Consider the following 13586-nt stretch of genomic DNA (forward strand, 5'->3'; position numbering starts at 1 on the left):
TTCGCCTAATGCATGTTTTGTATTGCATACATGATAGCTGAGTAAAGAAATGGCCCCTGTAGAACTAGTATGCATGCACCCAAAAATGCATGTAGACAGGCTTAGTACTTCAGTATTTGCCTGCCATCGCAACGACAGCTTGTATGCAAATTATGAGATGCGATCATTGACAACGTGTACAACAAACAATTCGCAATTCAATCAAAATTTACATATTTATACCCCTCTAGCTTCCAAAGCTCTGATCAGTGTCTCGGCGAAGCTGACCACATGCTCGGGCCCAATCATGGTATAGTGCGCGCCGCCCACGGCGTGGAACCGCGGCGCCTCGCGCGCAAAGTCGGCCCACCGGCTGAGCTGCTCCCCGAGCCAGGCCTCGCGCGACGGGGCGGCCGCCCGCAGCGGCGCGGCGTGGAAGAGGTCGAGGCGGCGCACCTCGCCGGACGGGTCGTAGTCGGCCGCCATGGCCTGCAGCCCGTACGCCACGTCGGCCCACCGCGCCAGCGCGGGCGGGTCCAGGCCCAGCTCCTCCTCCAGCCGGCGCCGCGCGTCCTTGTCCTCGTTGATATCGTCGCTGCACAGCGCCAGGGTGTGCGCCAGGGCCTCGGACCGCGACAAGGCGCGGAACGCCGGGTCGGCCTCGGAGGCGTCGGCGATGTCTTCGGTCACGAGGCCGAGGAAGTGCGTCAGGTGTAGCAGGCAGACGTTCCAGCTCAGCTGGGAGATGCGGTTCTTGATGTGGGGCGGCAGGTTGAAGACGCCGAGGAAGGACACCTGAGTATCTGTCTCGTCGTCATCGCCGCCCTGGAGCCGCTTGGCCGTCTCGAACGCGAGCATGCCGCCGTAGCTGTAGCCCGCGAGCGCGTAGGGACCCCGCGGCTGCCGCCGGCGGATCGCCGCCGCGTACAAGTCGACGGCCTGCTCGATACTGGCGAACGGCGGCTGGTGGGGCTCGAAGCCCGCCGCGCGGAGGGCGAAGACGGGCCGGTCGTCGTCTTGGGCCAGGCGCCGCGCCAGGCCGACGAAGACGAGGACCTCGCCCACGCCGGGGTGGAAGAGCCACAGAGGCGGCTTCGAACCGGTTTCGTGGAAGACGACAACAGGATCGTAACGGCCGGGTTCCATCTTTTCGGGACCGTCGTCATCAAGGTCCGCGGCCAGGGAATGGATGGTTGGGTTTTTCATAATCTGGAAAACGGAAATGCTTCTTCCCAGCCGCTTTTCGATATAATACTTGAGCTTGATGACATGCATGGAGGTAAACCCAACGTCGAATATGCTGGCGTCAGCGGGGAGGTCGAGAAGGTCTGGAATCGTCTCCAGGGTCACAGCAATGTCTTCCAGCAAGCGGGCCTCGGCCTTGCTCACGGCTCGAGTCTTGGGCACGAGTCCATCCTGACGAGATGCGCGGAAAATAGCCAGCTTTTGCAACTCCACGTCTTGGTCGAACGCGCCCTCGGCAAACAAGCGCGCCATTCGGATCCGCGAGATCTTGCCCAGCGTGGACGTGGGGAGTAACGCGAGTGAGCTCTCTTGTAGCGCAAAGACGAGGGGAGATGTCGCCGTCACCATAAGGCAAGCTCTAGTGGCCAGACGCACAATGTCCATGGCTTCCTCATCCTGGAGGGGGAACGTCCTGGGGACGTAGGCAACGGTGACCTGCTCGGTGTGGACGGCGGCCGACGGAAAGACGATCAGTCGCTCTACGCGGGCACCTAACGATTGCTCCACGGCCGACTGGACGTCGCCCGAGGCCATCTTGATGCCGTTGATGTTGATGACGTCTTTGGCACGCCCTACGAGAGTGAGTCTCCCGTTCGAGTCGACGAGGCCTCGATCTCCGGTGCGGAACCAACCGTCCGGTGTGAAGGCATTACTCGTCGCTGCACTATTGCGATAATAACCTCCGGTCACGACGGGCCCGCGGACCTCCAGCTCGCCGGGTTCGTTGGGTTCTGCTACCTGGCCAGAGGTTGTCGTGACGATCCGCATCTCTATTCCGCGCATACAGGTCCCCAACGAGGCCACGGCATGCTGGTTCGCGACGTCGTAGCTGGGACAATCGGTGTTGAAGATGGCCCCGGCACAGGTTTCCGTCATGCCAAAGCCGGGCATGACCACGTTGCCGCCAGCGGCTCCGTACTTCTCGAACAAGGCAGACGCGGCCAGGCAGGTCTGCACGTCGTTTGCCTCGCCGCCTGTAGTGACGCAGGTGAGGCTGGACAGGTCCCACGAGATGGCATCGTTGGCAGCGGCGGTGGCAGTCGATACGAGCTTGGCCAGGAAGAAGTTGGGCGCGAAGGTGCGAGTGACGCGGTGCCGGCTCAGCAGGTCCAAGAAGAGCGCGGGCGATGGCACCACGTCGGCGGCGCTCACGTGGACCTGGTCGATGCCGAGCCAGAGCGCCTGCAGGTGAGCCTCGATCAAGCCGGCAACGTGGTCGAGCCCGACCCAGTTCAGAAGCGGACGGCCGGGTGGAATCGGACGGACCCCGGCCTTGCCGGCCACCGCCGCCAAAACTTGGGCATGCGTGAACTGGACGGCCTTGGCGTTGCCGGTGCTTCCCGAGGTCAACATGAGCACGGCCAGGTCACCAAGTCCATTCTTGGTGTCGTCAACCTCGTGCTCCTCGTGCTCCGCGTGCTCCTCGTCGATTGTTCTATGGTTGAGGCTTGGTGCCACGGGATCCCGCCTTTGCGTCCAAGTACTGCTGCTGTCGCCATTCCGGTGGTCACAATGGCACTTTTCAGTGTATTGAAGAAGGCTATCAATGCAAAACAGCTGCATGTCGTGGTCCTCGCCAAAGGACCCGAAGAACTTGGATCTGGTCAAGCAACTGGGCGACTCTAGCAGCGCCGAGAGGGCCTTTACGTGCTTGCGCCGGTCCTCTGGGACGTTGCTGAAGGGCGGCGACAGAACTGGCAACCCGCCGGCCAGCAGAACTACCCAGAACCACAGAATGGTGTCCCAGTGGTCGTCGAAGTGCAGCAACACCGGGCGACCGGGCCTCAGCTTGGCGGGCACTCGAACAGCTTGACTGATCCCCTTGGCTTGCTCGTAGAGAGAAGTGTACGTGACCTCTCTGGGAGAGCCGGTGCTGCTGCCCAAGGGGTAAAGCAAGAGGCGTCCCGGGCGATCAGATTTGGCCGCTCGCTCGAGAACAGCCTGGAGGCATTCCCCTGTGTTCACTTTGGGTTCGGACATGATCTAAGCTGCGATACGTACAGTGCGTGCTACAGTATTGGCTTTTTCAAGTGGGGGAACAATACTGACCGAGGGTGAATGCCTCTACCTCCATAGGCGACCCAGGGACAGATGATATGCCCATTCGAAACCCTTGCGGCTCTTGCTATCTGAATCAGCTAGGCGACGGCGCCGAGGAAAAGGGGGTGGTCACCCGAGCGACACTGTGTTGTCCATCTCGTGTGGTCCAACATTTCCGTCAGCATGAATGATATCACCCTTTCTGGCCAACAATGGGGATCAGGGGGAGGAGGGTGTAGACATAGCTGGGCCCATCTCCATGCATGATATCGGTGTAACGTTCGCACAAGGCTGTACTGCGCGCAGACATGGGAGGTCGAGGGGTTGCAGTGGCAAATGAGACCTTCCTGCTTCGGAAGTCCTACGCCGAATCATATCCAGTGTTCTGAATTCAGCAAGTTTGGGTGGTATGCATGCTGACCGCGGTGCGGGGTCCAATATACTTGACTACCGTAAGATACTTGCGACCGATGTAGATACTGAAACCCCTTAGTCTTGTAGACGGATATTTGTAGATATCCGAACAACATCGTGGTGATTGTGTCATTGCGACGCACACCAAACTCCTGTCCCACTGGACAACGTAAGTAGATTTTCAACAACCAGCGCTCGAAACCGCCCCTTTGCCAATAGCCGTGAACCACATCAGATCCGAAAGAAGAGTCTTCTTTATACACAGGAAGAAAACGACAAGCAATGGCTTCGAACGTACCCTCACCCCTGCCACGCATCGTCCACCTCGCCAACACTATCAGCGAGTCCGTGACCAAGATGCAGGCGGCGCTGTCGGCAAAGGGCATTCCGTCGCCTACCTTTGACGAGGGGTACAAATTCGACCTTCCCCTAGAATTGACTCACGACCACGATGCCGTGCTAGATGCCACGGCCGAGCTTCATGACTTGATGCTGGAGCCATTGAACCTGATCCACAGGCACGGCGGTGTAAGTGATGAGAAACACCCCTTTTCCGACCTCTCTCACCCCTGAGCCCCTTGAGAGGATTCGGCCTGGAGTCTAGGCTGACAGCGCTCTTTCTCCCTCGAAAGCACAACAACTCGTTGTGCCTGCAGGCCATCGCCGAGTTCAACATGGCCGACATGGTGCCGCCGGACGGCCAGGTGTCGTTCGGCGAGATCGCGAGCCAGACGCCCCTGACGGAGGGCATGACGGCCCGCTTGCTCCGCCACGCCATGACCATGCGCGTGTTCCGGGAGCCCGTGCCGGGAATGGTGGCTCACACGGCCGCTTCGAGGACGCTTCATCGCTCGGCGGCCAATGACTGGCTGCAAGCTGGCACGAAGGAGATGTGGCCGGCGGCCGTCAAGGTACGTGCAAACGAAAAGCCCGTAATAGCTTGGATTATCGTGGTCCACGCTGATTGGTGTCGGTTTTCTGCTAGATGGTGGACGCCCTCCGGGAATGGCCAGCGTCCGAAGAGCCAAATGAAACGGTAAGATGGAACCGCCCTGTAGTATTACGGAGAGCAGGAAAATAAGAGTGGAAGACCCAAGACTGCTAACAAGAGGACAACATTCAAATAGGGCTACTTCCTGTCCAACGACCGCTCGGGTACCATCTACGAGGCCTTTGCCCAGGACACCGCGCGAGCCGAGCGCTGGGCCAAGGGCATGGCCGTCTTTTCCGAGCGCCCGCAGTTCAGCCTGTCGTACGTGACGGATTATTACGACTGGGCGGCGCTAGGCCCGGAGGCACAGGTGGTCGATGTCGGCGGTTCCCAGGGGCACGTGTCCATGGCCTTGGCCACGCGCTTTCCCAACCTCCGCACAGTCGTGCAGGACATGGAGAGCGTGGTGGACAAGGCGACGGCCGCCGCAGATCAGCAGGAGGAGGAGTTACGACTGGGCGACCGCTGCAGCTTCATGGCGCACGATCTGTTTGCGCCGCAACCGGTTAAGGGGGCCGACGTGTACTTCCTGCGCTGGGTCTTGCACAACTGGTCCGATAAATACTGCCTTCTAATCTTGCGCGCGCTGGTGCCAGCTCTGCGCCCCGGAGCGCGGGTCCTCATCCAGGAGAGCCTGATGCCGGAGCCAGGTGCGATAGCCATATGGAAGGAGAAGAACTTGAGGTATGTCGCTGCAGATGTTCCTGATATTCGTTGCTGATGTTTTACAGGGCCACCGATCTCAACATGGCGGCGGCTTTCAATTCGCAGGAGAGGACAGTGGCCGAGTTCGAGTCGCTCATGAGGCAGGCGGATCCGGGGTTCGACCTTCGTCGTGTGATCGAGCCTGTAGGGTCGGCTTTGGGAATGCTGGAGTTCGTGTGGCAGGGCTCAGCCGAGGAGGATGGTGGGCCGGGCGAGAAGAACGTGCAGTAACAAACACATTGTGTATCTCTTAGGCGGAACCTATCTACTTCCTATAATATTCTTGGGAAAACAGTCAAAAGTGAGGTTCAGGTATGTTCTTATTTCATCTGTCATGTATTGAAAATATGTATAAGTACTTAGTAAATCTTGTCAACTACGATAAAGACTTTGAAACCCCTTGGTCGAGCAAGCTACGGAAGGCGAACTTCCATGGCGCTCTCGTAGCTCAGGGGAGAGTACGTGTACGTCCGCACGAGCCTCAGCCCCACGTCGTCGAACGTGTCGCGCCACTGCGCCTCGGTGCGCTCCGTGCTGGCAAAGGCCGCGAGCATGGTCAGGTCGATGCAGGCCGCGTGGAAGCCGACGCCGGCCTCGGGCAGCACCATCTCGTCGACGACGAGGACCGACTCGGGCGTCATGGCCGCCTTGAGCAGCTGGAGCAGGCGCCGGACCTGGGGCGGCGGGTGGTTGTGCAGGACGGCGCGCAGGTGGTAGAACTTGGCGCCGACGACGGGCTGCGGCGCAAACATGTCGTGCGCCACGTTCTCGACGCCGGGGGTCGGCAGGGCCTCGGCGACCGAGTGCGGCAGGTCCTGCAGGATAACGCGGCCCGGCAGCGCCGAGGCCGGGTACCGCGTGCGGAACTGGGCGCACTGGTGGCCGACGCCGCCGCCGATGTTGACGTACAGGGGCCGGTCCGCGGGCCAGTCGGCGCCCGTCTCGGCGGCGACGGGGTAGACCGAGAGCCAGGTCGCGCCCGGCTGGCGGCGCAGGGCCATGTAGGCGTTGAAGGGGGCCAGGTGGGCCGGGTGGCGGGCGAACCAGGCGAACGAGCCCAGGTCCGTGTCGAAGGCCATGCCAAAGGCCGTCTGCCCGTCGTCGAGCGGGTTTCGGTACCCCGTCTGCTTCAAGTACTGGGGCAGGACCTGGTACTGGGGCCCGGCCGTGCCGAAACTGGCGAGAGTGAGTGGGAGAACGAACACAAAGGTCGGCAACGGGACGTACTAGTGGGTCAAGCCAGCTTCCACCACCTTCTCGGTGAGGTTTCGCGTCACATGGTTGGCCGTGTATCGGACCTCCTTGTCCGTCTCGGCAATCTCGGAGACTGCATCGATAGCGGCGAGGAATCTCAAGAGCCGGGCTGGACGTGATGCAATGTTAGATGAGACCAGGTTCTGGAAGCCCAGGCCCGGAGGGGTGCCCACTGGTTAAGTCCGGATCTGACCCGCTCTTGTTCGAGACTTCATTCACTGTCATGGGCTCGACGGACCCGGCCAAGTGCCGAAACAGTCCCAAATCAATGCCCACTTGGACTATTGCCGATTGAAGGTGCTAGACTCCTCAAGTTGTTGTGTTTACAGTCAGCTCTTGCAAGACTTCCAGGTGACAGAGGCGGGACAAACCATGTGCCCAAATCGGTGAATAGTATCATTGGGCGCTTCAAGTGATGAGGCCAAATCTCGAAGAGCTACCACGACCTTTTGGCGCGCACTCTCCCCCTCGGCCGCCAGCTCGCGGAGTTGATCAAAGGCCGCTTCCATGTTGCCGGGAGCGTGTAATAATAGAAGTTGGTATGTCGAAGCTCAAAGTATGTTTGTTAACATGAGTGACCTGTGATCAACTGTTCAATCAAGACCGGGGTCTGAGGCTAGGACTACGACAATTATGCTTCTGTTCATAAAGCACTTTTCTTGCAGTATAACAAGACATGTGCATCAGACTGGGGGTTTGAACTTATCCGATATTACCCTGGCAGTCCGTAGCAAGGTACGGACGGTTCGGGTATCTTCCAGGCTCACATACCACGTAGCTGAATGACTGCATGTAAGCTGCATTGTCACACACGACATCTTTGCTTGTGTGAGCCAATCAAGCATGCCATGTCCATCTTTCTGAAGCAACTATCGCGCCGGTTATGGCATGGTAATATAGAGAAGGACACAAACCTGGTACCAGTGTGAGTGCCATCCGCCCCTCCCCCAAACACGCCTCGTTTAGAGCCACTGTCATCATCTGCCAAGGAGGTGATCATGTAGGGTCGGCGCTGACGGTCAACTTGCAATCTCGATACCCACACGCCCCCCGTCCCCTTTTACACCCGTGGAATAGGGACCCAAAAGGCGTTTGTTGACTACTCATTGAATTGTGTGGATTAGGCTGTTCTATCATGACATCTGCTAGGTGGAATAAGAATTTCATTGTTTTCATACCAACGTTGTTGGTTCCACGGAAAATAACATGATCTCCACACTGTATATTCTACTTCCCATCGTCGCCGCTGTCTGTTTCACTCTGGTCAAATGGATACATCGACCCCGGGATCCGATTTGGGCCCAAGTAGATAGGGTTGGCGGGGCGAGCCGGCTCTCGTTCCTCGGCTCTGTATTGTCGTCCATCACGTCAACACGGAAACTTGCCACCGAGGGCTACCGCCGGTTCAGCAAGACACTGGACCGGCCCTACGCGCTGCCGACGACGTGGATGCGCAGCGGGGCCGTGATGGTGTTGCCCCCCTCGCGAGTGCCGCTGATGACCCGGCCCGACAAGACGCACGACGGGGAGTGGACCAACCTGCTGGGGCTGATTGAGACGACGCAGCTGCCGTACCTCATCGACGACCCGACCATCTACCAGAACCTGCTGCATTTCGACGTCGTGCGCCGCCACATGACGTCGACCAGAGACGTGGCCCGCCATGCGCCGACGACGGCCGACGAGCTCGACAGGGCCTTTGGCGACGCCTGGGGCACGTCGTCGGAGTGGAAGACCATCGACGGCTGGGAGGCCTGCGGAGGGGTCATCTCCCGCGCCTCCCAGCGCGTCCTCGTCGGGCTGCCCCTGAGCCGGGACCCGGCGCTCCTCGAGACGTCGCGCGCCTACGCCAACTCGGTGCTGGTCGGCGGCGCCATCATCAACTGCTTCCCGTCGCAGGTCCGGTGGCTCGTGGCGCCGCTGGTCGCCGCACGCGCCCGATACTACCAGTCCCGCTACGTAAACATGTTGGTGCCGTTGGTTCGGGAGCGCATCCGCATGTGGGAAGAAAAGGAAAAAGATGATGGGCACGGCCCAGACGACTTCCTCCAATGGATGATCCCCATCTGCGCGCAGGCCGGGCCCGACCAGCTGGATCCCACCCGGATCGCTCTGCGGTTGGTGAGCCTGCTCACGCCGCTAGTCTTCGCCATCTGCTACGTCTTTGCCCACTGCGTGCTGGACATACTGGGCGGCCCCGACCGCAGGGACATTGTTGCGGGACTGGAAGAGGAATGCACACGAGTAATGTCTCTCCAAAACGGCAGCGGCGGTGGTGGTCGCCTCTCCCTCTTGGACACCAGCGAGGCCGTTAGCCGCCTGTCCCGCGTCGACTCGGCCCTGCGCGAGTCGATGCGCCTGTCGGACGTGGCCGTCACCAACTTGGCCCGCGACGTTACGGCCGGCGAGGTGGACGTGGGCCAAGGCCTCCGCGTCAAACCTGGCGTACGCATGGTGTTCCCCACGCAGAACATCCATCGGGACCCGGACAACTACGAGGACCCGACCCGGTACGACGCGTTCCGCTTCTCGCGGCCTTTCGAGAAACCACAACGCGAGGGCAGCAGCCCCGAAAGGCCCAAGCCTGGTCCAGTCGTCGGGGAACAGCAGAAGCTCATAGTCACGACGACACCCACCTTCCTGCCCTTTGGCTACGGGCGGCATGCTTGTCCGGGACGATGGTTCGCGGCGCAGCTGATGAAACAGGCGCTCGCCTACGTGGTCCTGCACTACGACGTCCAGCTGGTAGGAGGCCCCCAGCCGAGAAGGGCCCTGCTCAACACCATGGTGCCCCCTGTAGGCTCGCAGATTAGAATACGGCGCAAAGGATGAGACGGCGAGCGATCGCTAGCATGAGTGCGTGCATCCATGGGTGTGTTCTTTTAGGAATCTGCCTAATATGTGCTTTCTGATCCATAACATAGTACATATGAACACTCTATGATTCTATCTGATACTTTGGCTAGGTCTTGCTCGCTCTGGTCTTCTTGTACTCACCTTGACGTTTTCGCCGAACCGGATTTGATACGAGAATCCGGCTCAGCTGCTTAGCCTGACTTCATCCGCCTTGGCATCCTTTTTCTATTTTGAGATTGATCCATCAGGATCCCTCCGCAGGCGGCCCGCACCGCCGTCGGCGAGAAATTCGTTGTCGAAATTCTCTAGACGAGACCTCTGCTCTCGCCGGGAAGTCGGGTCTATTAGGCCTAAAGCGGCCCAGCAGGATGCAATGCAACTCACCAACCTACATGTGATCATCAGTCTGCGTGGAGGATACGCCGCGGAACAACCAAGGTCGGCACACACGTTGGCCAACCACGCCGGCAGTCAATGCTACACAGTATGTCTCTCAATGTGACCAGGGGCTGGGGAATGCGACCTATCCGGCGCCATGCTTGCGAATCAACGGTGAGAGTCCCCGCATGCTGACCACCATGATGAAAATTAACAACACAACCGCCGAATGATGCAGATACACCCTTTGGAAATTGACTGGCCTCCAGCAACTCCTTGCTAGCCTTGGGAAAATGCATTACATGCATCAATTAGATGACTGCAGGGTTTACCTTGATCGACAAGAGAGTTTCCATGTCAAAGGAGATGATGGGCCATTAGACGCCCGCCGATCCCAAACTTTTACCTTTTCCCTGGCTTGTCACACCTCGGCCATCGCATGGATTTAAAAGTGTGCTGTTTACTCGGGACCCAGCAACGGTTAGACAGGACCTGGGAAATCGTATTCTTTGGTTTCCGTATGTTGCAGTCCACCGCTGGGCGGTGCCCAACCAGGATCATGGCGGACCCGTCAAAACCTCTACACTGCGAGTCCGCATGGCACACCATGTGTTTTGTCATTCACTTGTACGTGTCACTGTGCAAGCCCAAGTAGAAGGCATAGAGAGATATAAAATTGACCATGGAACTGTCCTTTTGTTTTAACGCCTATCATACGAGACTCTAAACTCATCCGTCCGCAAAACCTGTGTGGAGGCGGCTTCTCGAAACAAGCCCTTGACCGACTCTGAGCTGCCGTGGGTGACGGCGGGACCGTTGCCCACCAGGGCATGGCTCACCCCGGCCATGCCAGTCTCGTATTTGTTCATCTCGAGGTCGCGGTAGGCGCCGCCCGGCTGGCGGCCGTGCGAGTCGCCCATGCCGCCCCCCGCCGCCGACGAGGACGACGCCGACGACTTCTTGCCCCGGCGGCTCCCCCGGACCAGGCTGGACAGGGTGGAGCCCAGGCTGCTGAGCAAGGGGTAGTCGAGCTTGGCCATGCCGTGGAGGGTCGGGACGCAGCCCATGATGATGACGAAGTTCTCCTCGAGGACGGACCACAGCACGCCCAGGCTGCTGTGGTACTGCGCGTCGGTGGTGTAGTGGGGGCCGCCCTGCGCGATGACGGTCTTCTGGATGGAGATGACGGCCGTGACGAGCGAGCCGGCCAGCATGATGATGAGGCCGATCTTGCGCCCCAGGGGCATCTGGAGCTTCCAGACGATCAGGACGGGCCAGAAGACGAAGACGATGTCGGAGAGCGTATACAGAGCTGTTGGGTGTTTGTCAGTAAGGATTTATATAAAAACATTGTTCTAATTCCATTGAAAGGGGAAATGCTTACACTGGCCGATGTACTCCATATACAGAACAATATTGGGGTCCCACTTGCTCACGGGCGGGTCGTAGATCTCCCAGAGCCCCTTGGCGGGGGTGACCTGGACGTAGGTGAAGGGGATGAGCAGGCTGCAGAAGAGGACGGAGAAGGTCGTGAGGGCGATGATGGACCACTTGAACACCTTGTACACGCGCCCGAACAGGCGGACCAGCAGCAGCGTGATGGAGATGCGCGCCAGGATGGAGACGAGCATGCCGGGCGCGACCGAGACCCAGATCCACTTGAGTATCTGCACCATGTCGTGCGGCTGCTCGATGTCCATGTCGTGCTTCCCCATGCCGTACGTGTACGCTACCGTGATCAGAGCCTCGTTGGCGACCACGCAGGCCTAGAAAGCATGACAAAACGAGCGGGCGTTAGCCGTCATTCGAGAGGTGGGTGGTTTTGGCCAAGCAGCAGCCGCAGCCGCAGCCGCAGCCGCAGCCAAGATCTTGGTATACTCACCGTGGCCGCCAGCATGATCCAGTCTTCAAGGGCCCAGGACTTGGACAGCATCCAACGCACATGTAACCGAAGCCCGACCACCAGTACAGCGATGATGGTGAAGGTCCAGGTGATGCCGATGATCATGGGACCGCGACCCGGGTTGTCGGGATTCACGGGCGGCGGAAATTGCATTTCCATTCTGATAGGAGGGCGAGGGCGATCGTCACCCCCAATAGAATGATCAGCAACCGTAAAGTCTGGGCGGCGAAGAAAAAGGGCGATGGTCAGTAAGGGATGGACAAAACACAGGCGCGCGGCTAAAGAACAAAACACCGCCAAAAGAAAAGTGGCGATACGTAAAGAAGATAAATAAGTAGTCAAAAACTTCACCCTTCACCATTACCGAGATCGAAGACAAAACACACAACCAGCGTCTTGGCCGGTAGGAATACTGGACGGGGCAGTGCACCTTGCTTTCTGGGGAAATTCGATCGGAATTGCTGACCACACCCTCTTTGAGTCGGCCTCGAGCCGTAGACAGGCGACAGGCGATTCCTGACTCGAGTCAGGATGTTACCGTAAGCGCTAAGCCCAGCTGGGGGGTTGGCCATACGGTACTGTCGTGTAACGTCGCTGGCGGCATATCTTTGGCCGTCCAGCTCTGCTCTTGATGGATCGGCAGCCTTGATGATGCGGCCCCATGGGAAGGAATGCATATATGACCTGCCACACTATATTCGGATTGGATTTCCCAAAATAGGCAGGGGCGGTGTGATGGACTAGCACTTTGCGCATTATGACATATCTGCAAAATTTCGATATTCCGGTAGCGGCCCTGATATGACGTTGGTCAGCCCGGGCTTCACATAGCTGAGCCCAATTTGGTGTCCGCTTTCAATACGAGGTGGTATTATAGCATCTAAATTAATATTCGAAGTTTTCTTAGTTACGGGGTGGTTGTGGTGAGCCTTATCTCGGTGACAGGCGACCAGCAATGGATCGCAGCAAGTCGGAGTCCTTTGCTCCGTGTAAGGCGCTGTAAGCAGGAAGAACTGCACATCAGCTCCATGGAGTCTTGGAAGCAAGGCCTGTATGCGGACTGCTACACTTAACACAAGTATGGCTTTTAGAATGACAGATGAACTTGCAATTAGTCTAATTATGGCGGTGTGAGATTTGGAGTAAACTGGAGTGTGTGCATGTCGTTTTCTGGGAGTATGCCGTGTAGACGAAATCGGTGGCATGCGGGGTTGATGATAATATTTGCGAGGCAGCACAGGTAGTATCAGGACGCTCACGACGCCGCTTTGCCGTCAACCACCGACTGACCGGCGTCTTGGCCACCATGCTGGGACTCTTGGTCCGCCTTACCATCCCCTCCCTTGTTGCGCAGATCATGCCAGCCCATTCCCCAGCAAAAGACGCCACATGCTGCCGCCAGCGCCGCCGCCAGATAGAAGGCGTGGTCGAGGCTGTTGGCATAGGCAACCAGCACGGCGGCCAGGTCGTCCGGCGGGATGAGGGAGCGGAACCGAGTTGCACCGGCGTCGATGATGACGGCGGGATCGACTTGCGGCGCGAGCCGGACGATCTGTTCTTGCAGGCTCGTGAGGAAGATGAGGTTGAAGAGGGTCAGCGCAATGGTAGGACCCAGGGCCTGGGAGAAGATGATGAAGGCAATCCCGGACGAGAGCTCTTTGTCACCCATGGCGGCCTGCACAGCAAGGATGGCCTAGTAAGTGGGTAAGGGGACAGGCTCAAGTTAGCATGCTGGTATCAACCAGCGTCAGGGGACCAAAAGACAACGAACCAGTTGGAGACCGGCGCCAGAGCCGACGCCGGCGAGGATCTGGAAACCCA

General features: G+C 58.8%; 6 protein-coding genes across 6 annotated transcripts; 2 read left to right on the plus strand and 4 right to left on the minus strand.

Annotated features, from left to right (window-relative positions):
* Positions 1-216: 216 nt before the first annotated feature.
* On the minus strand, positions 217-3204 carry PG985_009790 (uncharacterized protein; the record flags this gene model as incomplete). The annotated part of the gene is made up of 1 exon (XM_066829558.1): positions 217-3204. The coding sequence occupies one exon, from the start codon at positions 3202-3204 to the stop codon at positions 217-219; it is 2988 nt and encodes a 995-aa protein (XP_066681948.1).
* A 756-nt stretch (positions 3205-3960) lies between these two features.
* On the plus strand, positions 3961-5605 carry PG985_009791 (uncharacterized protein; the record flags this gene model as incomplete). Its single annotated transcript, XM_066829559.1, has 5 exons — positions 3961-4206; positions 4311-4589; positions 4664-4714; positions 4806-5353; positions 5401-5605. 5 exons carry the CDS (start codon positions 3961-3963, stop codon positions 5603-5605), a joined length of 1329 nt encoding a protein of 442 aa, XP_066681949.1.
* A 182-nt stretch (positions 5606-5787) lies between these two features.
* On the minus strand, positions 5788-7137 carry PG985_009792 (acetyl-CoA synthetase-like protein; the record flags this gene model as incomplete). The annotated part of the gene is made up of 4 exons (XM_066829560.1): positions 5788-6550; positions 6602-6800; positions 6867-6909; positions 7000-7137. The coding sequence occupies 4 exons, from the start codon at positions 7135-7137 to the stop codon at positions 5788-5790; spliced, it is 1143 nt and encodes a 380-aa protein (XP_066681950.1).
* Positions 7138-7834: 697 nt separating this feature from the next.
* Positions 7835-9460, plus strand: PG985_009793 (uncharacterized protein; the record flags this gene model as incomplete). The annotated part of the gene is made up of 1 exon (XM_066829561.1): positions 7835-9460. One exon carries the CDS (start codon positions 7835-7837, stop codon positions 9458-9460), a length of 1626 nt encoding a protein of 541 aa, XP_066681951.1.
* A 1103-nt stretch (positions 9461-10563) lies between these two features.
* On the minus strand, positions 10564-11924 carry PG985_009794 (uncharacterized protein; the record flags this gene model as incomplete). Its single annotated transcript, XM_066829562.1, has 3 exons — positions 10564-11174; positions 11247-11628; positions 11745-11924. 3 exons carry the CDS (start codon positions 11922-11924, stop codon positions 10564-10566), a joined length of 1173 nt encoding a protein of 390 aa, XP_066681952.1.
* Positions 11925-13020: 1096 nt separating this feature from the next.
* Positions 13021-13434, minus strand: PG985_009795 (Efflux pump mlcE; the record flags this gene model as incomplete). Its single annotated transcript, XM_066829563.1, has 1 exon — positions 13021-13434. The coding sequence occupies one exon, from the start codon at positions 13432-13434 to the stop codon at positions 13021-13023; it is 414 nt and encodes a 137-aa protein (XP_066681953.1).
* Positions 13435-13586: the final 152 nt, after the last annotated feature.

This window comes from Apiospora marii, assembly GCF_038362585.1.
Source record: "Apiospora marii strain CBS 49790 chromosome Unknown utg000006l_segment0_segment0, whole genome shotgun sequence".
Lineage (NCBI taxonomy): Eukaryota > Fungi > Ascomycota > Sordariomycetes > Amphisphaeriales > Apiosporaceae > Apiospora > Apiospora marii.